Source organism: Anser anser (genome assembly GCF_964211835.1).
Source record: "Anser anser genome assembly, chromosome: 12".
Classification (NCBI taxonomy): Eukaryota; Metazoa; Chordata; class Aves; order Anseriformes; family Anatidae; genus Anser; species Anser anser.
The window spans coordinates 3203897-3228527 of NC_139733.1; the positions used below are offsets into that span (position 1 = coordinate 3203897).

At 36.9% G+C, this 24631-nt stretch overlaps 1 protein-coding gene across 26 annotated transcripts in view; it reads right to left on the reverse strand.

Annotated features, from left to right (window-relative positions):
• CACNA1D (calcium voltage-gated channel subunit alpha1 D) overlaps window positions 1-24631 on the reverse strand; it is a 186600-nt gene that overhangs the window by 156873 nt on the left and 5096 nt on the right. For all 26 annotated transcript variants that reach the window (XR_014571618.1, XM_083795885.1, XM_083795894.1 and 23 more), the window contains exon 3: window positions 24077-24182. Coding sequence is in view for 24 of the 26 variants with exons in the window: in XM_083795885.1 (XP_083652011.1) it covers window positions 24077-24182 (106 nt within the window). In the remaining 2 variants the exon portion in view is untranslated. The remainder of the gene's footprint in view (window positions 1-24076; window positions 24183-24631) is intronic.

The following is a 24631-nucleotide window of genomic DNA, read 5'->3' on the forward strand; positions in this document are numbered from 1 at the left end:
AGTTGCTGACTTTTAGCGAAACTAAAGAGTGGTTCAAGCTTCCTGGAGAAAGGGCTTCATTTAACTCTATTAAAAACACAGTTTGGATGTCTGTAAGTAATGAAACCTGGACTCACTATCTCATCTTGCAGCCTAGGGGTACAGTACTCGATAGTATTTTCAACCATACAGACGGTACCAGCAGTATTCACTTTGGCAGCCTGACTGGCTGCCATGTCCTTTGCCAGTGACAGGGGAAGGCTGCAGCCGAACGAACAGACCTGCATCGTGCAGACCTGCCAAGCCAAATGCATATAGCAAACCTGTAATTTCTGCAAGTGTCTCTAAATATGTGCACCTCAACACATTCATATCCTTCACCAGTCCCAAATGGTCTCTGATAAATGAGTGTTTTGGGAATGCAGCTGCAGCCAAAGTAATTCATGCAGCTCCCTCATAACAGCCTCTTCAGAGAGATGTCTTAGAAGCTTATTCAGGTTTGCAACCAAAAACCAAGACAGTGGATTAATTACTCTAATGATGGCAATCCATTCTCAGCTACCAACTTTTCTGGACTACTGAGACCTCTTCTGTCATATCACAGAGAAGCAGTAGCCCTGTCCATACAGCAGTGCCATTGCCAGTAACAACCCACAGGCTCAGCACTCAGGCTGCACAGTTTCAGGTTCAAAGGCTCGCCAGGCACGCTCTGTCTGAACTTGGCTTAGCAACCCAAAGCTTTCTTTCTACCTGGCTTAGTTGTAGCTGCATTTCTGTCTAATGGCCAGGCCTGATTTTAACTTTTTCATGAAAATGATGAAACCATCAAACCACCCCCTGGGTCACAAACACAAAGCAACGTAAGCCTTGAACACTGCAGTCATAGGGGAGAACTGCCCCTGCATTTCAGTCAGCAAAATCTTCTGGAGTATATCTTTGGGACTGTTCAGCCTAGAGAAGAAGAGGCAGAGGCTCCAGGGTAAAAACAATCTTGGTACCTAACACACATTACTGACCAGAGAGCACTGTGTTGTGCTGGAGCTGCATCTGATCACTGAAACCAACCACTCCTACAAGAAATGCTAATGCTATTATACTACTTAGAAGTGAGATATGACAAGAAAGTGATTAAATCACAGCAATTTAAGGTCATGTGCCTCCCATAATTATGAATTAGCATTTTAATTAAAAATAAAGATCTTGTCCTATTTTTTTGTAAACAATAAATGAGGAAAAAATCTGAAATGCCATCGAGATAATGAAGAAGCTCTTTTGGTTCACTGTTGAACCACCTAAAAATTCACTGCATTATAAGGCCAAAACAGACTCCAGTGACAATTTCACATTAGAGAAAAAAATTCTATTTCCCATGCTTTTCAGAAAAGATGCAAACATTAAGTTCTGGTAGAGTATGACACACAATGTTTTTACTGGTACACGAACATCTCTTGGGTGCCTTTTCCTCCAGAAGCATCAGCAAAAAGTGCCTAGGAAAATATCTTTCTGGTTTATGATTTGCTCTGGCCACAACTTCGTCGCATCAGCAGAATGTCACTAAAAATACAGTAACAGCAACTGTTGGTCATGTATCCTTTCTCTGCTGTCTCTGGTGACACAAAGGGTTGTATTCGGATCTCTTACACTATACCCCCTTTCCTCCCCAGTACCGTTAATAGTTCTCACTGATGCCATCTAAGCCCTCATAATCACTCCTCAAGAGCATCCAACACTGTCAGCTTTGCTGCAATATAATCTTTCTGAGCACAATCCTTATTCCAAGTTTCAGAAGATGTCTTACAGAGATGAGAATTATCCTGATAATCAAAGACCTTAAATTCACCAGAAGAGTGCTTCTGACAACATTGTTTCATATTTTATAATCAGATCAGAATACTAGCAGCTTCTCACATCTTCAAGAACATTGTAAAATCAACACACAAATGCACGTAAGTAAGCTACAGGCAGTACTGTTTTTGTAATCAACCAAATCTATGATGGCAGAGGCAAACACAGCTCACAAAATGTTGGAAACAGAAAAGCTTTACTCTGGTCCTTGCTAAGTACACAGCAGACCATAATACCATTACTGACCTCTGACTTAGTGTCAACACAGAGCAGATGCTCTAATACATTACTGGGAAGCACATGGTTTCTTAAGGTAATGGCAGGCAGCCTGCCACAGCTTGCTTTAAATAATATCTACGCATTTAATATGCAAGTATGTAGACTGCTAAAGGCATTTGTCAGATTACCTTAAAAATATGACAGTGGAGAAGCTGCTCTTAACTGAAAACTGTACATATTCAATAATGTAGAAATCAAGAAAAATAATCAAAACCCCCAAGAGTAGACCTGAGCTCTCTTCATTGCATGTATGCATCACAAGAAAATTTCTCACTACAGAGTAAGTTAAATGCAATAATTAAGTCATCTGTTTATGCTGGTATCTTTAAAAAGCACTGTAATTATTTTCATATAATGTGTTTTTGTTTTTCCTTTTTTTTCCCTTCCCAAAGCCAGGACTAAAATCAGATATAATTCTAGAACTGCAGCATTATAGTTAACAAGAGTATAACTAAAAGAAGAACTTGGCAACATGTCTCTTCATGCCTTGTATGGCATTAAAGGTACAATCTGTGCACTTAAATTGATGATGTCTCGTTACCAAATGTTTCGTGCTCATGTATGTATTAAAGCTTCCCCACTGCATATGCACTGAAGCATAAAAAAAGACATTAATTCTGAATTACCTGAACTAGTACAATTAAGATCTTCACCATGTGCTAATGTAAGTACCATTTATCTACAAAACAGAAATGGTCCACAGAGGGCAAAGAAACAAAACAAAATATCCAGGTTTTCACTCAGAGAATTTCAGGTTTTCTTCACTGGCACTGAAACTGCATGCCTGCATAAATTTGAAGGAAGCATCACAGAATTCAAAGTCTGCCAGAAACTTACTGGATTCAATGGAATATAGACTCTAAATCCATCACAGGCAATTTCATGCAAGCACCTGACTCAAGAAGTGCTCAAGCAAGGTGCTTTCCTCCAATCATTGCTGATGTGTAATATCAGAAAGCTCTCACCCTCTGCCACCTCCTGAACTTCTAATAAAATAAAAAATAAAAAATAAAAAAAAAAAAAGGAAGGAAATTCTATTTGCAAACCTCACAGAGAGGAAGCTTCATCAACTAAAGATTACGTGTCAAACTTCGAAATGACACTGTGGGCAGACATCCTCTCCTGGATCCAGCTGTAGAGCAGAAAGGAGAACCCCACTCAGTCTATTCTTAGCTGCTCATCACTCCTTAGTTTGGAAAGAAAAGTGAGCCTTATTGTTTAAACTGCTTTAGTTAACTCATTTTGACTGAAACACTAGGGTACTGAACAATCACAGCAACAGTTCAGCTGGCAGGTGAGACAATGGTTTCCTCTGGCAGAGAGGAAGAAACAAGAGCCAACAGTGAGTCTGGGTTTTAATACATTTCACTACACTAAAAATGATTTTTAATACCTTTTATATAAAAAATTCAACTTGAATTTACATTTGAAAGTCAGTCTTAAGATAACATTTAACAGGTTTATAGAACCCGTCCACAAATGTGCACAAAGCATATTTATTCCACCTTTGCCAACATTAAATTTTACAAGTGCTTGAATTTAAGAAAAAAAGGTAAGGCTCTAAGACAGACCTTCTGATTATGAAACCTAACACTTTACATAATCTTTGTATTTATAATATTGATGATTCAAAGAAATCCTTTCTAACCTTGTTGACAGCTCTGAATGATTTGGAAATGCTTATCGTTTTCTAAGATTTGTTTTCTTTCTTTCTTTCTCTCCTCCCTTTTTTCCCCCTCCCCCTCCAGCAGAAGACAAACTGAAGATAAATAAAGAATTAACATAAAGACCAATAATCAATGCCAGAGATGAACTTAAATTTGTCCACTTAACCCTTTTTTAAATGGAATCCAGTACAGAAATTTTCATAACTTACATGTCAAGTTAAACATTACTTAAAAATTACTCACAGCTCCAGGCCCATTAGAATCCCCGAAGTGATACTGTGAATGCTTACCAAAAAACACTAATTGGAATCAATAGGTTAAGTCAGCTAGATGTTTGCTCATCCATCGCCTGGTCTCTTGTTCAATAAACTCCTATTTAACGAGCTAGAAAATTAACACTGAAGATCATATATTCAGGCACCATGGCAGAATTTGTTGAGAATTTGGCTAACAGAATTCCAGTATTTTGCCCAAGTTTCACAGTGAATGGATAGGAAGTAAAGCGACAAGTTCACTCTTGTAAATTGCATTGCTTATCCAAGACATTGAGAAAACCAAACAGGAATTTGAAGCTTATGAGCTGGAGAAATGAATCAATTCCTTCAGTGGACATCAACCATACTGAACAAAAGTGTTATTTTTTGAAGTTCCTACTTATCTGCAATATTTTTACCACTTCGGCTGTTCGTTCTTACAGTTCTCAATGTTTAATTATGAGATTTCAAGAAAAATACTCCAAGAAAAATAAATAATAAAAGGAAAAAGATCTCACCAAATATATATATATATATATCTTATTATTATTTTCTCAGAAGTCTACTACTTAGTTTCCACCACAATGTGTGGTGTACTCTTTGAAAAATCAAGACATACTATGAATGAAGTCTGGGATTTTCAAGAAACATTAAAGTGAGTTTAACGTCACTTTGATTTCAGATATGTCGGAGTCTTATGTCCAGAGAAGAAAAGTTAGTACTACAATAAAGTGCACCACACGCAGTATAGGATACAGAACTTCTCTGTACCGCTTCTGTGCTTTGCAGCTTTGGTTATGGGGCTCCCCCCTGCTCCAGGAATAAAGCCCGTAGCTTCCTCATATACACAAATTTATTTGTAGTTGGGAAAGGAATTAGTGAATACATTAGCTACAGAGCCAATATAGTGCAGGACTGTCATTAGAAGATTGTCGAGAAAGTGATAGACATTTTGAAGTAAAACAGACACTGAAATCTAAAACTCATATGCATATAAATTCACACTACATGGCACAGTCTGACACCAGAAATGTAAGGAATTATATGATCTTGAAATCAAAAAAAAAATCCAAAAGCAAATCCAACAGCATAATTACAAAGCAACCACATCTAAGTTGCGGGCCAGTTTAGAAATCTACCTATTCTAAATAAACTACAGACAAGACATCATTCCTGTGCATTGGCTCGGTTGTGAATATCCCCACTCCAGAGTCCTTCTATCCTGTCCACCATAACCACAGGCTCTGGGACCAAAAACCGCCGAGCAACTTGTAGGTCATTGACAACTGGCAAACTGATGGGCCAAATTCTTAACACAGCTACGCATCTTAAATCAGCTTGCAACTTGAAGACTCTGTGACAAACACAAATATTTCAGATTTACATTCACTAATGACCTTTTAATCTTCAATCATGTAACTGAGTTTTAGAATAAAGACTAAAATAGGAAAGCATTTGCTCCATGAACTTCCAGTCATGAGCTCCCCCCTGAAAACTGCTAAACTTTATGTTAAATTATTGTCTTTTCTCAGTGTTGTCACTCTAAAATATAAATAAATCATAACTGCATTATATCACAATATATTTAAAACTCTCCATAAAGCAACAGAGGAAATGGGCAAACTAATACTAGTATCAATTACATGTGTAATTATCAAAAAGTAATTTTAGAAAACACACACAAAGAATCAGGAGATTAAACATAAGCATCTTAATTTGTACAACCTGGCATTTAATAGGTTTTGACACTGCAAAACAGACATCTGGCTGTAGAAACTTGACCTTTGTTTACAAGCTATCTAGAAAATCGATTTATGGCCCAAAGTTTTGACACAAACTAAAATTTCAAAGAGTTCTAGCCCAAAGGAAAAAGCTTCTATATTATAATCTCAACTGAATTGTATATTCTCTGCATTTCTTATTGGATATGACCTTGGCATTAATTTCATGCCAAGTCTCCAGTAAGGAGTTGTTTATTCCTTCCCTCCCCCTGTCTCCAACCAAAACTGGATTAACGCCCAGTTAGAGTTACAAGCTCACTAAGATGCTGTTTGCAAGACACTGATGTGGGATAAAAAACATTATGACAGCTGTGAAAAAGGCTTGAAAATTGCAGGCTTATTCTTCTAGAGGTAGACAGCAGATTTGTAACAGATAACATAAATGTTAATGAAACACGCAAAATCGTCTACATTTCCATGAAAGGATAGACAACAAAGCAGGATTTTTCCTCAGCATGAAAGAGCCTTCTCTTTAATGATTTTTGAAGTATTTATCAACAACGAAAGCAATCCAGAACACTCCTCTAACAGCAGTTGTCTACATCTGAAGGTAAAAATGAAAGTTACTTCTTTTCACAAGCACAACTTTTACAGACATCAACTTTCAGCACAGAATAACTGCCTTGTTCAAAAAAAACAGAGTTATACTATAAAAATAATTACAGTAACAATGTCAAAAGATGCATTAACTGGCATTTGGGGGGAAGACAGAAAATACAGAATACAATTACAAAAGTACTATAAAACACAATTTCATAAAGATTGGAAAACAATGCATGTTTCACAACATATTTTCCTTTCTTCTAGTAATGTAATTTCTGATTGAGAGGATGAGAGATCATCATTAATAGTATATAGTGCTGCCAGCAGGTGTGTAAGACAATATCCATAGATCCCTTAGGCACAGTTTGGCCCCTGATCCCAACTTCATTTTGTCCCCACATTACAGAGACAGAAGACAGTGCTGACGGAGGAAAGGAACACACCAGCAGGCTCCCACCGCCCATTACATTCCAAGTGCAGTCCTGTGGCCAGAAGGATGGGAAGACAGCAACCAGTTGCTCCCATGTGCCCTATGGGCAGATCAGCACAGGGGCTTTCCTAGATAGACCCCAACGTTGTGTACCGCAAGGGTAACTGAAACCTGGCAGCATCCCACAGGGGCACTTTCTTTGAAGCTGTGGCATGCCAATACCAAATTACCAGTGTCCCAGAACCAAGCAGTATGGGTATACAAAACAGACCCCATTAGCTTCTTGGTTCCTGCCTGGTCCAGCCTCCTAAGAGATGTAAATTTACAGACAAAGGCACAAGGTGCACCTGAAACAAATAGTAAGCCCTAGACAAGGGATGTAGTTGCTTCTGAGATGGCTTCTAACTTATTAATCACTACCACCTAGAGCCAAAGTCTCCTTCAAGAACTCATAAAAGCTACTATCAGTGATCCAAAACATCTTAACAGAAAAAGGAATTTCTGTACCATTTTCATCATTACTGTACCGATTACTATATACTTAAGCAGTAGCTGCTAAAGAGATGTTTTTCCAAGGAAGCAGAGCTACCTCCCAGCAGATTTGAGCTACATTCTACAATCAAGGCAATGGAAAGAAATGAGGAAAAAAAGAAATACTGACTATTTTACCAGCTGGAATACCAGCCCAAAAATAGTTTAGAACAATGAGTGACAATGCTGAATAGTCTAGTTGCGTTAAAAAAAAAAAAAAATCCACTACTCTCTTGTCTCATACCTGGGAATAATTCTGGACTGATATGGTATCATCTGTATAATTCTCCTAGAAACTTATAGTGTATACATAAATATGCGTGCACACACACACACACTACTGAAACAGTATCAGTCTCACTGAGAACCGTTTCCTGAATAAAAGTGGCAGACTTCCAAAGCAGTACTTCTAAAGATCTCCACTGAGGGCCTTCTACACATTATACTGAGTTACAAACCGCTGAACATAAAACAGGATTCATTTCTTTTATCTCCAAGTAACCAGAGATGCTCATGGCAAATACGGAATTTATAAGTGCTAGGATTTTTTCTTTAACAACACTATAAAATGAAGAGATTTTTCTGATCTTTTTTACCTGACTTATCTTCATTTCTTACTTCGATGCTGTATGAAAACTTAACATTTACCCTAAATAACAATGAAATTACAGTGCAACATCCCTACATAAATGGAAAGTATTTACTTTATTCTGGACACTTTGCAAATTGTTGTATGGTAGAGTCAGAGAAGCTTCCATAATCTAGGCAATTTTCAAATTACTTTTAAGGTGTTTCATTGATCAAACAGAAAAATGGCAGAGAAATGGAGGTGCAGGCATTTTTTATTTTTTTGGGGGGTTTGGGGAGCAGTAGAGTACACAGGCATGAAGTCTGTACACCAAGTGCCGAACAGAATCCCAGGTTTAGCTTCTGAGTTTGAAAGACTTTGAAGTTATCAGTTTTACAGATAAGAGATGGATCTTCTGGGATCATTGTAACGCTTGTTTGTTATTCATCATTTCTACTTTGTTGTAACTACCCTTCTCACACAGAGCATGAAAAGATTCTGCATAATGGAGAAACCTTGGGAGAAATAACCTGCAGTCCATTCCTCCTTACCTCATAGTGCAACGAAGGCCAGGACAGTTGACAGGTAACACAAACTGCTTGAAAAGCTGGGAAAGAAGTTTGAGGGGAATGGTATGTCTTCACTAACAGGGCAATCTTTTTCATGTCTTGCCTAGACATGGATTAGCTTAGCTAGGCTTAGCCTGCCTCAGCTTAGAACCACTGCGGTGTTGAAGACAAAGGTTTGGTCTGGAGACCAAAAGAAGAATCTGGTGAAGGCTGCTCCCCAGAAGCATTCCCATGCCTACTTCCCAAGCAGTGTCCCTAATAGAGAATTTAGCATCATCAGTCATTAAAAGCTTGTCTGAATATAATCGCACAGCTCTTTCTATACATAATTAAGAAGGTTCTATCAATCTTATTCTCAGACAAAGGCTTTGGTCAATCCCACTGGAAAGCAAGGAAGTGATGGGATGGCCATTATCCGGCTGAAAGACAAGCTTGTCAATCAGGCTTGGAGTACTGCCCTTAGGGACTCTAGAAGTCTATTTTTAGGAAGAAAAGAGGGAAGAGACTTCTAAACTAGATAAAAACAAACACTTAGGCACAATTCAATTCTTACTTAACTGTTTTCTATTGTTTCACTATAGTGTCTCATTTTCCCTTAGATACTCCCATGCTGACTAATTTACCACTTATCAGGTGATGTTGAAACCAACAGAACACTTGATTTTTCTTTTAAAAGCTGTTGGCTATTGTTGACCAGTTTCAGTCTTCGTCCTCCTTCAGCAAGAATCACTAGCTTCTTTCAGTATTTTTTAATACCAAGAATATGCTGTTGGCTGTTTGTATGCATATATTAGTTTGGTAACCTGGAAATAGATCATTGCTTTTATTCAAGAGGGGAGAACTATGCACTGATCAGTAAGATACCAAAGATACCAAATTAGACTAAAGTCTTGGGACAAGAAAATAAAGGAAGAAATAGTTGTTAATTTGTATAACATTTTGATTCACAGACAAGCGTTTTAATATTCTGTAGCTTAATTCATGACTAATGGCCTTCTTTACAAAAAGACCAGCAAACATGAATAAATTTATGATGGTACGATATAGAATATGTTTCTCGTTACTAACAAGAAAGCTAGAAAGGCATTTCATACTACTATAATATACTTTCATAGGAAATACTGCAAGAATGGCCTATAGTCAGGAACTGTGTTCTGAACCATTACTATATGTAGGGGTATGTAATGCAGTATGGTTAGCAACAATATGCACAAACAGTATTTAAATATCTAGAGATCATCTGATGTAAAATCATTATTAGCATTTGTCCAGGAATTACTGGCTTTACCTTCTGCAAATAAAGTTACTGAGCAGTAGTAGTACTACAGTGAAATGATACATTTAAAATGAGAAACTTGTGACAGTGTGAAATCTGCTAAAAGGCATAGCTGACAAAGCCCTAAATATTGTAAATTCCATGTGGATGTTCTGTTTACTTGTGATATAGAAGAAGCAGATATAAAGCTGTTACTTTATCAAGATGATTTTTTTATTCTTAACTCCCCCTTTCATTACAAGAGAAATAATACACAGTACAGGATCTCAGAAATACAGAAAAACAGACACTGGGGCAGAGGAGTAGTGGCAGTATAGAAAAGCAACTCTCCTATTAAAAGAAGTATCCACCACAGTGACATGGAGAATGAAAAAAAGCTTGTTAAACAAGCAATAGAAAAAGTATTACAAAATGCAGGTTAGTGGGAGATTGTTTCAAAATGGAAGTATATGGGTTACTTGTCAGAAAAATTTCAGTCTCAACTGAAATAGTTAGAAAGAAAAATCAGACCAAATGAGTAAGAAGGAAAACATCATGACTGGATAATTTTCCTCTCAAAAACTTCTAAAGAAAACATAGCTTGAAATTGTTGAGCTATTAACAGTGATGCATAGTCTCATTTAAAACCATTACATACAAAAACCTTATTTCTGTCTCAGGAATTTCTGAAGATGAGGAGTGCTGGATGCAGTACCATGTATTAATTTCATTCCCTAAACATCCCCTATTAGTCAGTGTCAGAGCCAAGGTTTGGGGTTTGATGCTGTAACCCAGTACAGATGCTGTAATGCCCTGTTCCTCCAGTAAGATAAAATCTTGCTGAAACACTGTTGCTTCCAGCATGACCAAGTTCATTTTCGGGCACATCCAAATAGAAAGTAAAATCTTGACATTTAAATTCCTCAACTAATTACAGTGCTTAAATTATTGATAAAAATAACTTTTGAGTCCTTTTTAGAGACATGAATACATTTTGAATTTACATAAAATAACTTATGTAGACTAGAAGTCAATAGCTCAGTACAAACATGTTGGTCTATTTTAGGCAGATACATACACACAGTATTTTGATATAAAAACAAAACTGAGTCCTTGATTCTGCCCTTTGGAAGGTCTGTGTCTGTCCAAGCTAAAAAGGTCTCCGCAGTCACTATGCACAATTAGGACAGCAGACCAGAGGCCAGATTTAGCCCTCCAAACAAAGAATTTCTAAGTACGTCTTTCATTTTTCTTTCAGTTATTCCCAGCAATGAACGTTACCACAAACCACATAGCACACATTAGACTGCTAGTTATCTCCTATGCAAAATCACAGCTAGCACATATAAGCTAAAATGTCATTTTTTTCCTTAGGTATAGTACATTTGCATAGATATAACACCAAGTTCTTAAGTAATCATCAAAACACCACATACATTAATGGCAAATACAGCATCATCCAGAAACTGCTGAAATAAAGGGAAACTATTCACTGATTTTAATGTATTTTGAAATGATATTTTTCATTATTGCAATCTCATCATTTATAAAAAAAAAAAAATCTTAGTGTGGGATGAAAAACCATACTAGGAAAAAAAAACAATAGAAAACATCCTTGATTCCATCTACTTCGGTAAAGCTCAATATACACGTAATACCTAATTTACAAATTACAGAATTATTCCTCAACATTTTTACAAACCTAACATTGTTACTGACAGTATATACTGTTATGAAACCTTGATACTTCTTAAAAACTCATCAGCTCAAGTTTTGCCTCTCTCACTTTTCCACAATTTTGCTCTAACGTATACTTGTCTATATGCCTGCAAAGGTGAATGAATTCTTCAACCTTCTTGGGAGCATAGCCTTTAGTATTTTGTATTAAAGCAATAATCGCTTGTTCATTAGCAGCAGTACCTACACATTTCTCAGCTTATAGCCACAGATCTGTAGTAGTCTATGTACTTATTAGATCTATGAAAGACAACTGAGAAAAACCAATTTTCAGTAGTTTTTCATTCTCTACAGAGAACTTCATATGACCACTAGAAAATCCATAGAGCTTCCCAAGTTGAAAGAACTTCAGCTACTGTGAAGGGGATATTATAGAGCTAATTATAGAGCATATGGTATATGTTTAGAGGACAAAGGACAGGGTAACTTAGGCTCTTATATCCTGAGGATTCCCTGTTTTCCCTTCACATCCTCAGAAAGGATTATAATATGAAGCTAATGTTTCAGGCTCACCTTGCATGCTGAGTGTGACCTTGTGTTGGATCACCCGAGGCACCAAATGCTGCTTGTCCATTAAGGAAATGCCTCCTCTAGACAAACACAAGCACACATGTGCCCCTGGCCAAGAAAACTCAAGTGTCTTGATTCTACGTGACCTTCAATAATTTAGTGAAGAGCAAACATCAGCACTATACCCTACAATTATGCAGGCTATGAGTACGCAGCCAATGACTATGAAGAAACACACAAATTTTTAAGGTCATTGATATCTGATGAGGTTACTCATCAGTTCATATCCTTCCCAAAATTCTCTTCAGCTCACAAAAGAAAAGATGAACTTCCACTACTTGCCAAGATAAAAGTTACATTGTTATCATGAAAAAAAATCACCAATGTGGAGCCCAGTCCAGCTTTTGCAGCGGAAAATAGAAAAGAGTGAATAATTAAGTTGAAAAGAGCTTGAATGCACAGACTATCCAGGGTGCTGCAGGTCCTTTACACTTGTTAGGGACCTATTTTGAAAGTATTGGCTAATAGGCCATCTCTCTCAATCACAAATTCTTTGAAATGTTATACTGGAAACAGGAATCTAATACAGAAACTTGAAGTTTCATAAATATAGTACTAAATGACCATATTCATTTGTATTTTGAATAGTTTCAGCCATTTGAAGGATTTACAGTCGTATACTTTCTTCCACATTCAGCAAAATGTGATTTACATGCTTGATAGAGAAGTTTGATTATTTGTTCCAGAAGCTATCTCCTCCTCACGAGTTATATCTTCTGGCATGCACTTGGGCAAACTTTTCTTTTCCCTGACTTATAAACAAAATTAAAAAAAATAAATAAAAAATCTGCACTATAAAGATGCTAATTCTAAGTAATGAACTAAAAGTAACATTAATTCTTTATTACAGATGAAATCTTTGTGTAATAATGTTAAATATCTTGTACTTCTGCAAAAGCGAATTCAGAGATATTTTATGGTTTTAGTAGTACTCCACAGCTGCATATCAAAGAGAATGATAACATCACTATTTATCTTTTAACACCAAATGCTGGAGTACAGAATTTCAACTAACATTCCCGAAAACAGAATCTTGCTATCCAGAAAGCACGCTGCTCTGGCTATTGCTACAGGAGGCTGACACAATTAACCATTTTTCAACATCACCATCTTGACTTAAATATAACCACTTCATAGGCAGAATTCATATTTTCACACTTCCACAAAGCAGTGTAGCTACAAAATGATGCATCTTTTCTAATGTTTCAATCTATTCTTTAGAAATACATTTATATTGATAAGTGTTATATGAAGGTTATTGACATGTCCTTGACATTTGAAAGGATTATCACTTCTTAAGCAATTAAAACTCACTATTGGACAGAAGCCCTCAAGCACAGAACTTTAAACCATCTCTTCAAATACTTCCAGCATCCTCAGCCCAGAAATCTATAACTAACTCAGTTGTAGTGTTTCATTTGCCTGAAGGTTATCTACTAAAACACCTGTATTTTGTTTCTTCTATACTTGTTTAAAGGCAAGAAAAAGACAATTCTAGTGTGCTTATGATTCACATTACTTAACCCTTCAATGGAAGTTTCTATTCACTGAGCACATGCTAGCATCAAGGCTTCCAAATCACCTGTAAACCTTCACCCTATTTTCACTGGAACTGAACAAAGCACATTCAAGGCAATCTAACATACCATATATTTGTTCAAAGAACAAATTCAGATCATTTATTAAAGCAAGGTGCAAGACTAAAATGCACTGTCTTCATGCAGTTGCTCTTTAAGTTGGTTTTCTACCCATTAGCCTTTGCAGTTGTTACTTCTCTTGATACCTTCTGAAACACCCTCATTCACAAACATGGAAGACAGGACAAGAAACCCACTCACTATGTTCCTGTGCAGACACTAATTACAGTTATCATTGCCCTCCCCCCCCCCCACACTTATTTTGCATTGCTTCAGATGACAATTTCTCTAATCCAAGTTTTAGCTGATGAGCTAACTTTCCTGAAAGTTTCCATAAAAAAAAAATCTTGAATCCTATTTCACCTACACCTTTTATCTGATGTTAATTTCCAATCCTGCACTTAATGCCCTAGTAACTATTAAAAAAAGAAACTTGCTTCCTTTTTATTTGCTTGATCCTCAAGCAGAAGTCCTAACACGATTGCAGAATTTGCACTGACCAATAAAGGGGTACATACAACACCAACCAATACCTCAGCTCTAGCACTCACTGAATGAAAATGAATACTTAGGTCCTGGGTCCTTCCATACATATATTTAAAATAATTATTTAGGTGCAATAGGTATCTAATGTTTAGATCAACAGCAATATTGCTGCAAGGGTTTCTAAAAACAGATTTGCCATCTGCATGTCACATGACCATGCTAAAAACACCTGTGGCACCGTCCCACCAGCTGGACAGTTCATACAACCACGTTTGTGAACACTCCATATATCATGCTTTCTTCTGCTCTGTGCAGTTCCTGCTGACTGGGATATTGCCTGGGTTCATTCACAGATCACCTGTTCAAGGAAGTCACCGAACTTCCCACCAAACCCTGAGGGGTGCTTGTGCTACTAATATACCAAACAGGAGATTAATATTAGCATTTTTAGATACTCACGAAACACATGGAAGCTTGCTGTATCCTCTGAGACATCTAACATTAACTCCCCCAAATTTCCTTTCCCACTGCTGTTTACCTAAATGTCACTGCTTTTGCTGTATCACTATGGGAACAGCGGTGGTTCCTTCTGTTCCTATATTGCCACTACCAATCACTTTCTCTTCACCAAAATTCACTGCCAAAATATTCTACGTTCAACCTTGAAATATAGCCTCTGACAACAAAATTAATGCCGAGTTTCTCGTGTTCACCACCAAGTTAGCCAAGTAATCTCCAGTTAAAGAAAAAGTAATAAACTGTTTTAAGAGAACACCTCAGATCACGTTCTAGTGATTATACAAACCCTGTCACCATATCTGAACATTTTATAGCCTCAATCTTACTCTTCCTTTTGATGCCCTTTTAGAGCAGAAAAAGGTTTATAAGTAGGAAAGTAAAATACTATCAACATAAATAGCCTGACAAAGAACACACAAGACGTTGGGAGCAAGCTCCAAAAAAAGTGCTCATTGCTGAATTTCTTGGCTACTGCCTTACCCCCCTTTTTTCTTGCCCTCTCCATTATGGCTCCAAACCATCATTTCTCCTCAACCAGCATAACTTGGTGTTCCTGTTAGAGATGAGCAGTTCTCTTAGCCTGAAAATTAATGAAGCCTTGTCCCTACAGCCTAGCATTGGTTGATTAGTTCTGGTGTGACACGTGTCTCCCTGCTGCAGCCTGCCTTTGGGGGAAAGATGGAATACTAAGTTGCTCTCTTGAATTTCTCTAAATAAATAAATAGATAAATAAAAGCTTTGAAATATATGTTCCCGCTGCATTTGGTTGAAACCAAATGCTCTCTGAAGTTTCAGGGCTTAAAGAGATATATACATATAGCACATTACTGCAAGAGGTTTTTTATGTTTGTTTTTTGTTGTTGTTGTTTTGTTTTGTTTTGGGGGGGGGCTTTTTCTTTTTTAACAGGAAGCTCTTGTGAGATCAACCTTCGCTACATCACAGTTTGTGATCCATGTATTTTTCACCCTTATTAACACTCTCGTAGCCATACAGTGCTTAGGGAAACTGGATATGAGAAGCAGCTAGCAGTATTTTAGTACTAGAGAAGACAAAGTCCTGAAATACTTCACAAGTACTGACAGACAAGGTCTATATGTGCTCAGTCTACCTGTGTTCAATCTGCATTAACTGTGGGAGTGTTAAGCTCGCAAAGCCTCCAGTGAGTTTCAGAGTTCAGGGTAAGGTCTTCTTATTGTATTAAGAATACAGATGGCAGGCATGTCTGGTCTTAAGATGGGCTTACACCAACACATCCAAGACGACACAAACAAAATAGAATGGGCAACCAGTAAAATAGCATGGCCTCTGCAGAAACCACATTTTAGGGCATTTCTTTTAAGTTTGATACTGTTTCATTATCATTAAGACAATATCTGAAAAATTTCAAGTACAATTCAAGTCAGTACTAGAACATGTAGAAGCTTTCTGTTCTGTATTGCACTTCAAGAGTGATGGAAGCTGAGGTACTTCTAACGTCAGGAGACAGAACTTGTTCTGTTGGGCTAAATCAGGCCAGTCACAGACACTTTGTATCTTGAAGTATTCATCTTTGCTCTAGCAGTAGATCAGAACACAAACTGGAGTGAGCACCATTTAATAACTATATCTAGAAGTCTCTAGTAAGTTAAATATTGTACTTCAATACTGATTTTTCCATTTATTTTTTCTTCAGTCAGTGGCATCAAGAGATAGCATTCTCATCTTAAAAAGCAGAAGAACAAGATAGAAATAATTTTGTAGTTTTTTTTCTCTCAGCTTTTTCCTTTGCTATATACCAAAGAAATAAATTATTGGAAGAGAAGCTACCTGAATTCGCAACTGTTGAGTCTTCTTGGGATGAAGCTAAGCATACAATTATTTCAATACCAAATTATGATGAATAACTTACTTTTGCCACACTCCATCTGTACATGTTTTAAAGGACTCTGAATGGAGAAGAAAAAAAAAAAAAAAGGAGTGGGACCCTAATAAAATCCATCAGAGTGAAAACTGCACTAGCAAAACTCTGATAAACATAATACAGCTTCGGGGTGTTCGCCACTCAGTTCCTAGGAAGGACTGCATTTTTCTGATTAGCTGAGTGGCATAAGATGCAATGTTGCTGGAGGCTGCTACACCACTGGAAAGCAACTGTAGCCACTGTCAGCCAATCCAGACAAGTGTAATGACTAAACGACTGAACCTTATTAGTGAACACTTCTTCTGTTTGTATTCTTACATTGGAAACAGCTTTCTTGTCATTATGCCATATGAATTTACAGCTTCAACTGACTCTGTGCACCTTTGCATCACTTGATCTTCTGCAAAATTTCACTGAAACCCAAAAGGATATCTCAGTACAATATACTTAAACGGGTAATACTTGACGGCTTTGCATCACGTGAGAAAAAAGCATAACTAAAACAACTGGTCAAATGAATTTGTGAGCTGAACTGCTGTCCTCAATTAAGATATCAAATGTTAGCCTCTTAGAAAATACACAATAACCGTAGAAAGAATCAATTCTGGTCTTCTGCAAGCTCCTTGTCTAGCATCATCCCATCCGCTGTACCGTCCAACACTGTATTACACATTGTTTACCACATTAACAAATATCAAGGTTCAGATCTTTGATGATGACGTTATTATAACATAATAATATAAGCCTTCAAAACTGCAAGCAGCTCTCTACCCACATGAATAGTGACCACCCTGACAACAGGCAACAGTAACTGAGGAGTTAAACACTGCTTGAATTTTTAGCCATGCAAAAATAAAATTTATAAATTTTTAATATTTTTTAATATTATCACATACCTTTTAATAGTAATTAAAAAAAATACCACTTCAGAGCTCTGTAAGTATATCCATGCAAACAAATCAGTCTGCTCAATCTGCTCATCATTTCAGTTTTGTACTATCAACCACTACAGAACTATCTTATACTCCCTGCTAACCTTGAATACATAAATGATGCATCCTGTCCAGCTGTGTTGATTTCATTGAAAACTTAATTTTCATAGTTAAGTTTTGAACATAAATCTCAACTCTTTATTTAAAGCTTAGCTTCAAATGCTAAAAGCAAGTACCAAGATCTCTGAGAAGAATTGCACTGTTTAATCAAGGCATTCTTCAGAAATGGAAGTCTAAAAGCATTTTTCTTCAAAAAATAAGAAACAACATCAACATCAAGTTGCTAAATCAGTGCTACCAAGTGAATTGTATACAAGCAAGTACTAAGGGCATTCTCTCAACCTTCATCGAAAGGGGGGTGAGGGAGAGTATTTTAGTTGTAATCCATTAAATGTAGATTTTATTGCAGAGTATTGCACAATAACAAAAAAAAAAAAAGACTAGCACTGAAAAACAAATCCATCCTAATTAATATTCTCCCACTATCTCAGTAAATTCACTTAAATTCACTTAACCTTTCTTTATGGCCCTGTCCTTCCAGATGGTCCACCAGAAGTGAAAGGTTTTGGTGCCTGACAGCAGGATAAGCAAATCTGAACTCATGAAAAATGAGTGATAAAGCAAATCACATATTCAAGTAACCAACCCGGAAAATAGTTTGTAATTAAACCTCACCAGATTAGAAAATACATTATAGTTTATCTTAACAGATGCATGTGTCTTTTGAAGCAACCAGGGACTGGCTTTTCAAAGCCTCCCAGAACTTCTCCATTTCTGCTGAAATGAAGCAAGCAAACAGGTCTGTGACCAATGCTTCCAAAAGCCATGGAATCAAACTCTGTCAGATTTCAAGACACAGACAGAGAGACACAAAACAAAACAAAACAAAACAAAAAAAACCCACAGGTCTCAGCACATAACAAGATTTTCATGAGAAACACTTTTTATCAGACGTCCCTATTCTGCATAGTCTGGAGTTTTTAAAACAGCTTCTGTAAAGCAAATCTAAATAATATTTTGACTGCCTACTTGTGGCATGGCACTGGTACATAGCAACATGTAAAGATTCTCTACGTGTTCATTCATTAAGTACATTCCAGGATCATAATTTTCAGGGTTTCCTTTACTGTAACAACTATTGTCAAGGAATAAAACTATGGATTATAATTGTGTTAAATTTACATACTTGTAATTGTAGTAAATTAGTTTACTGTCTATGTAAACTATGTGAATTACTGTTTTTATAACCTCGGTGTGTTCATATTTTTTTCAGAGCATTTAAAAATCAACTTGTACTCTCACTATTCCAGTAGTTTGCAGGAGAAGTACAAACTTCTCCCACTCATATGTTTACTTTTAAACTTTAATGACAAAAATATTAATGTCAGACCTAACTACTTTCCCACCAACCGTTCAACTGTTACAGTATCTAATAAGACTAGCTGGTATATTTGGAAGGACACACATTTGTATTTATTAGGCCCAGACTACACTTGAAAGTTTTGCAGGCATACCTTTATTATGCAAGGGGTAAGGGCAAAGGGGGAGGCAATAAAACCCCACAGCTCTTCCTGGAACAATTAAACTAACAAAACCATCATTTACCAGTGTGGTACTATTCTGTCTGAGAGACTGACTTTAGGCTATAATAGAAAAAGAACTTTCTGGTGTATGCTCATCTCCCTAGGCATTTTGCCAGTGAAGCACTACCAGCAAATCTTTTTAAGGAGAGACAAGCCCTTAGTAGGAATTCCCCACAGGAACAAGCTTGCAACTTTGAACATGGAAAAAACACTATTTCAAATGGGAATGATTAAGTACATCTTTTGGGGGGCCTTCTGGTTTGGATAATTGGATGGTTAACTCCTGTGGTTTTTTGTTTTTTTTTTTTTTTTTTAAAAAAAAAAAAAAAAAGAAATATTTTTCCAATGTCATTAACTAAAACCTTTAAAACTAAATTGTGGATCTCCTTTTCCTACCCTTGCACACTGAACAGGCTTTTTTTTTTTTTTTTATCTGTGTTGAAGTAGCCAGATCCTCAGTTGTATCAGGCCATGCAAAAATAAAAGGTTAGCAGAGACTAGTCTGTTATTGCCAAACCGCTACAGACCCAAGTGACCCTTCTACCAGTTGGAAATTGCCAGTCATCTTGCTCACATCTTTCTTCCAGAAATGTCCCTTTTCCTGAGCCAGAGAATGAAGTAAAAGCTTTCTTCATTTACCATTAAAAATGGACTTGACACATAGCAACTCTTTACCAAGAATGATGAAGACCTCACTGTTGCATGCTACTAGCACAGTGCGGAGCCTAAGAAGTGGCTGCAGGACAAAGTGGGTGCAAAATTCTACCAATCTAGAATTTTTCATTTTACTTTGCAGGGGTGTACATTACAAAGCAAAAGAAAAGTTTTCGAAAAACTAGGATCTGCACTGATAACAAGTCAAACCAATCCATAACTATTTATTAATGCATACTATTGGAAGCTTGGGGCTGGCAGCAATAGAAGAAAATTGAAATGTGAAGATAGGTCTGAGTGGAGCATTTTTAAACGATCCCCTTGCCGAAGTGTCATCTAGTAAGGAATTCTTGCAGCTGTACAAAGGTTACTTGCCAATGCACAGTCTGAGCTAAAACACAACAGCTTTATTACTTATTTTGAGCAAAATAAGTCAGGCTGCTACAACAGTTACTTGGAGTTTTTTTTTAAATGAGATGTCAGTGTAATCAAGGTACACAAAAAGAGACCCAAGCCTCAAAGCTCCCTCAGCTGAAAAACACATCAAATAAATACAAGCAGAAATCTTTCTAAAATACATCACAGAATATTTGTCAACTAAACAAGTTACTATTTACTGTGTGTTTAAAAATCAATGACATTCTACGCAAATATACTCAGATAAACTACATGTAGAGGATAACTAGGTGCAAGATAGAATCCCAAAACCTTGTCAATGGGTGGATTAGTCAATCATGTGGCCTGAGGACTGAATGAGTCATGGGGTTGCTAATGAGATAAGGATAGGAAGCCTGACACCTTATGTCAGGAGTTCAACTGGTTCTTCTCAGAACACTCTCCTGCTGTGACCTAGATTGAAGGCACAAGTAACAGTGCAGGGACACCGGCTTTCCTATTGGAGGTCACTGAAAGATTCACCTAAATCTACTTACAGAGGAAATGTTTGCCTGAAAGACAGAATACAAAAGTAGCTTTCTGTAGCAGGGTCACCCCCGCCAAGGCTCTCCCAGTCCCAGCTGCCTTGAAAAGTTTGGAGAAAGAAAAGGAGGTGTTGTGCGCCATCAGCTCACCAGCCCTGTAAGCACAGGCTGGAGAGACCTTTTAATGCAAAACTTCACCTTTCAAGAGAGTTCCCCATTGACAACCATAAACAGAAACAAGGCTGAAGAACCCTGTTATCAGGGGCACAGAGTCTTCAGTTCTCATTAGGGTCCCTCGTGGTGACCTTGAAGGCTCCCGTTAGCCCCTCGTGTACGTGACTTCGCACTTGCCAATTTGCTGTGATATATGCAAGTCCCTCAAAATGGGAGCCTTGAATCTCTTCAAGTAGAACAGTCTCACCAGTGAAAACTCTCGGAGTCTAGACACAAGAGATGCAATACATCCAAAGCAAACAAACTTCAGTGCTCTATTTTTCATAGACTCAGCATGGACGCCTTACTGTTCACGCTTAAGAAAAAAAAAAAAAAAAAAAAACACCAAAGATGTCTTGATCACGGGAGAAATCCCTACCTGTGCTGTGCCAGTCTGCCTGCACACTGCAGAGTAAAATCCGGTGCTAGTCTAACCCATGGGAAAGTAAGTAGGAGGCAACGCACAAGGCAGTCTGAGAGAACAGAACATGGTACAGCAGGATGATACAAGAAAAAGATGAGGTGGGAGAGTGAGATAGAGCAAAGCATGCTGCAGAAGAGGACAAGTGGAAGACTAAACACAGAAGGAAGCCAGAGGGCAGAGAAAAAAGTTAATGAGAAACAGAAATAAGCAGGAAGTTGAAGACAAAAGACATGAAAATAACACAGATGAGGAAAAAAAAGCAGAAAAGGCAGAAATAGAAGAAATATACAGGAAATTCATCCTGCCAGAAACAGCTTCTTATCAAGTGCAGACAAGAGACACTGCCAAAAGAAGAGCTGAATCAAGCATGAAAAGTTCGGATCACCTGAAACTTCAAGGCAGATCAAAAAAACTACATTAAACTCTGAATGAAATAGTGGGCTTAGGAGGATTCAGCCCAGAGTATACTGGCCCTATCTTCCTGCTGCAGCAAAAGAAAGACTTTCCTGGATCAATAATAGTTTCTCCAATCTACTTGCAGAAGAACTGTACCAACTTGTGAAAACGTCAGTTGGTCAGTGCTTAGTCAGTTAAGTAGAATAAGGGATCAAGTTCAATAATTCTTGGAAGTTCATTAGTCTGTATAGTACTCTATTCAGAACAGACCATCATAACAGAACTGCTCCATTCAAGGAATAGAAGATCTATTTCTCCTGTCTCTCCCAGAACACAGAAGAAACATGTCAAACTGCTTTCTAGATACACGTTCCCACAGAACACAGAACTGTAACACCAGTAAGTGGTCAAGCACAGTCCATTCAGAACATAACTCCACATTTCTGATCCACATGCATCAGGAAATATGCTCAAACCAGTTCCCAATTAAGCTTGAAGATTTCTAAGTTATCTTATACAATAGTGCTTCACATCATACTTGAATCCAAAGTACCGGCTTAACAAAGGAAGTTGGGCTACATTAGGAAAAATGTCAGCAAAATATCTGAGAAAGGTACAAGGACACAGATCAACAGTTAGTGCACTTCATGATGTATAACCCTAGTCATAAGGAAAGACAACACTGCTCCTGCCAGAGCAATTTATTCTATTACATCAGGTAGACAGGATGTGCCAGTACATTCCCTTATCTGTCTCAAGTCTGCCCCAGCACATGGCAGTACTTGAGCAAGCCTAGTGGAATTACTCAAAATTAACAAGAGGCAAATTTAAATGGCCAAATTCTAAACTGTATGTACATTTAGAGGTGTTCAAGACCTCTTTTTCTAAAATGGATAGGGAACTCTTACTAATAAATAAATAAATAAATAAATAAATAAATAAAGGTAATGTATTTTTGCTTAGACCAACCAGTTCGCATTAGTTAAAATAACATCGGGGACAAAAACGTCCATTGCTTTCTAAACGCTAACACATTGCAGAATTAGGTCAGATACCAGCCTAACAAAACTAATGCTAAAAACATTTATTTCAAAATGATTAGCCTCTAACACAAGTAATTATTTTACCCCTTTCATGTAATGCTTTATGAACGTTGTTATTACCAAATCTCTTGTTGGATTGACAGCTATTGAGATCTGTGCACTCAGTTTCTCACAGAGGGGGGAAAAAGAAGAGAGATAAGACTGTTGGCTGGCTAGATACACAGCTGCATAAGTAATTCTTTACATTGACCTGAATTATTCTGCCTTTCACTAGTATTTTTTTTGTCATCCATATATGCTTAATCTTGATGAACAAAAATATATTAAACGGGTCATATGAATAGAATGTGGTTGGTTTTTTTTCCCCCTGAAAGTAATTAATCTTACACACCACACAATGCACAAACATCTCCATAAATAGAAAGCCTCATATCAACCTAAATTTTCCATCCAAAGTAGTCCAAAATTACCTACTTACTGACCTGGCATCCAATTTTTGTTCTGAAGACACCCTCCCAACTGCTGCTCAAAAAAGAATAAGTCACATAGGTTTTCAGAACTCAAAGGACTACTGAGGTCTAGTAACTATTTCAAAATGTCTTTTAATGTAAATGATGAAACTAATGTAAATTCAAATCACCTTTGAGAGTGATAGCCTCCCTAAGCATTAATAAAATAGCAACTAAAAGGAAAATATTTTTCATGATATTTTCAAGTACAACACAGGTATACTATTTTTAATGGAAGAAATACAGCTCTACAAAGTACTGCAATATCATCCTTTTTAAAAAAACACTTAGAAGTAACTGCATTTAAAATTCACGTTGATATTCTTATCACTTCAAAATGTATTGCTGTAAAGTTTCCCACCATTCTCTTCTCAACTAATAACATATACAGCTAAATAACACCATTAAAAATTGAAAATAGATTAGACAAGTATACTAGGAAAGACAGTAAAACTTCAGAAGGGCTGAAAAAGGCATGTCTAAAACAATAGAAATTTAAATCAAGGTTTTTAATACCATACCTATATACACACACAGCATAACATTAATTTACTTTCTCTTCCAAATAATTTTACTGCTGAAAAATATCTGTTTTTAAACATATGACATAAGGGAACACATTAAAAATAAAACAATTCCACATTCTGAATATATTTTATTCCGAAGTATCACTGCATACCATTTTTTTGACTGAAATTGTTACACTTAATATGGTCTTAAACACTAGCAGCTAATCTTGACCATCAAGATAAAAGAACATCATTATAAAATAAAAATTCAAGAGTACTTACCAAATTATGATTAGTTGAATTAGAATCATCTTCTGGGAATGGAATGTAAACAGCTAAGGCCACACAATTGGCAAAAATAGACAGTAGTATAAATATGTCAAATGGTCTGGAAAATCCTGTTAAGGAATCCATGAATTCTAAGTGCCTACTAACTTTTAAGCCTAGCTCTTCTTTCAGTTCTAACACTCAAACAGGTCTTAGGTCTCAAGCAATCTTTTGACTGATAACTGTGACAAACACTCGATCACCTCCAGCTATATCACTACACCGTATTATTTTGCATCACACTAATGTTTCTACGTGCTGCTCTTTTCTGCAAAGGGGAGAAGACTATTACTGTTGCTGCCACAGAGCGCTTTTTATTAAGTTCTAGAGATTAATTTAATTACATACTCTTAAATCAATATGCAGGTTAACATGATAGATAAGGAATAATTATGGAGCTGTTCTGTCTTCATATGCTCACATTAAGTCTCATTAACAAACAGAAATGTATTTATCCAAAGGAAGAAAATCATTTGGTATCTATTTCATAGTAAGACGAGAATGATTCCC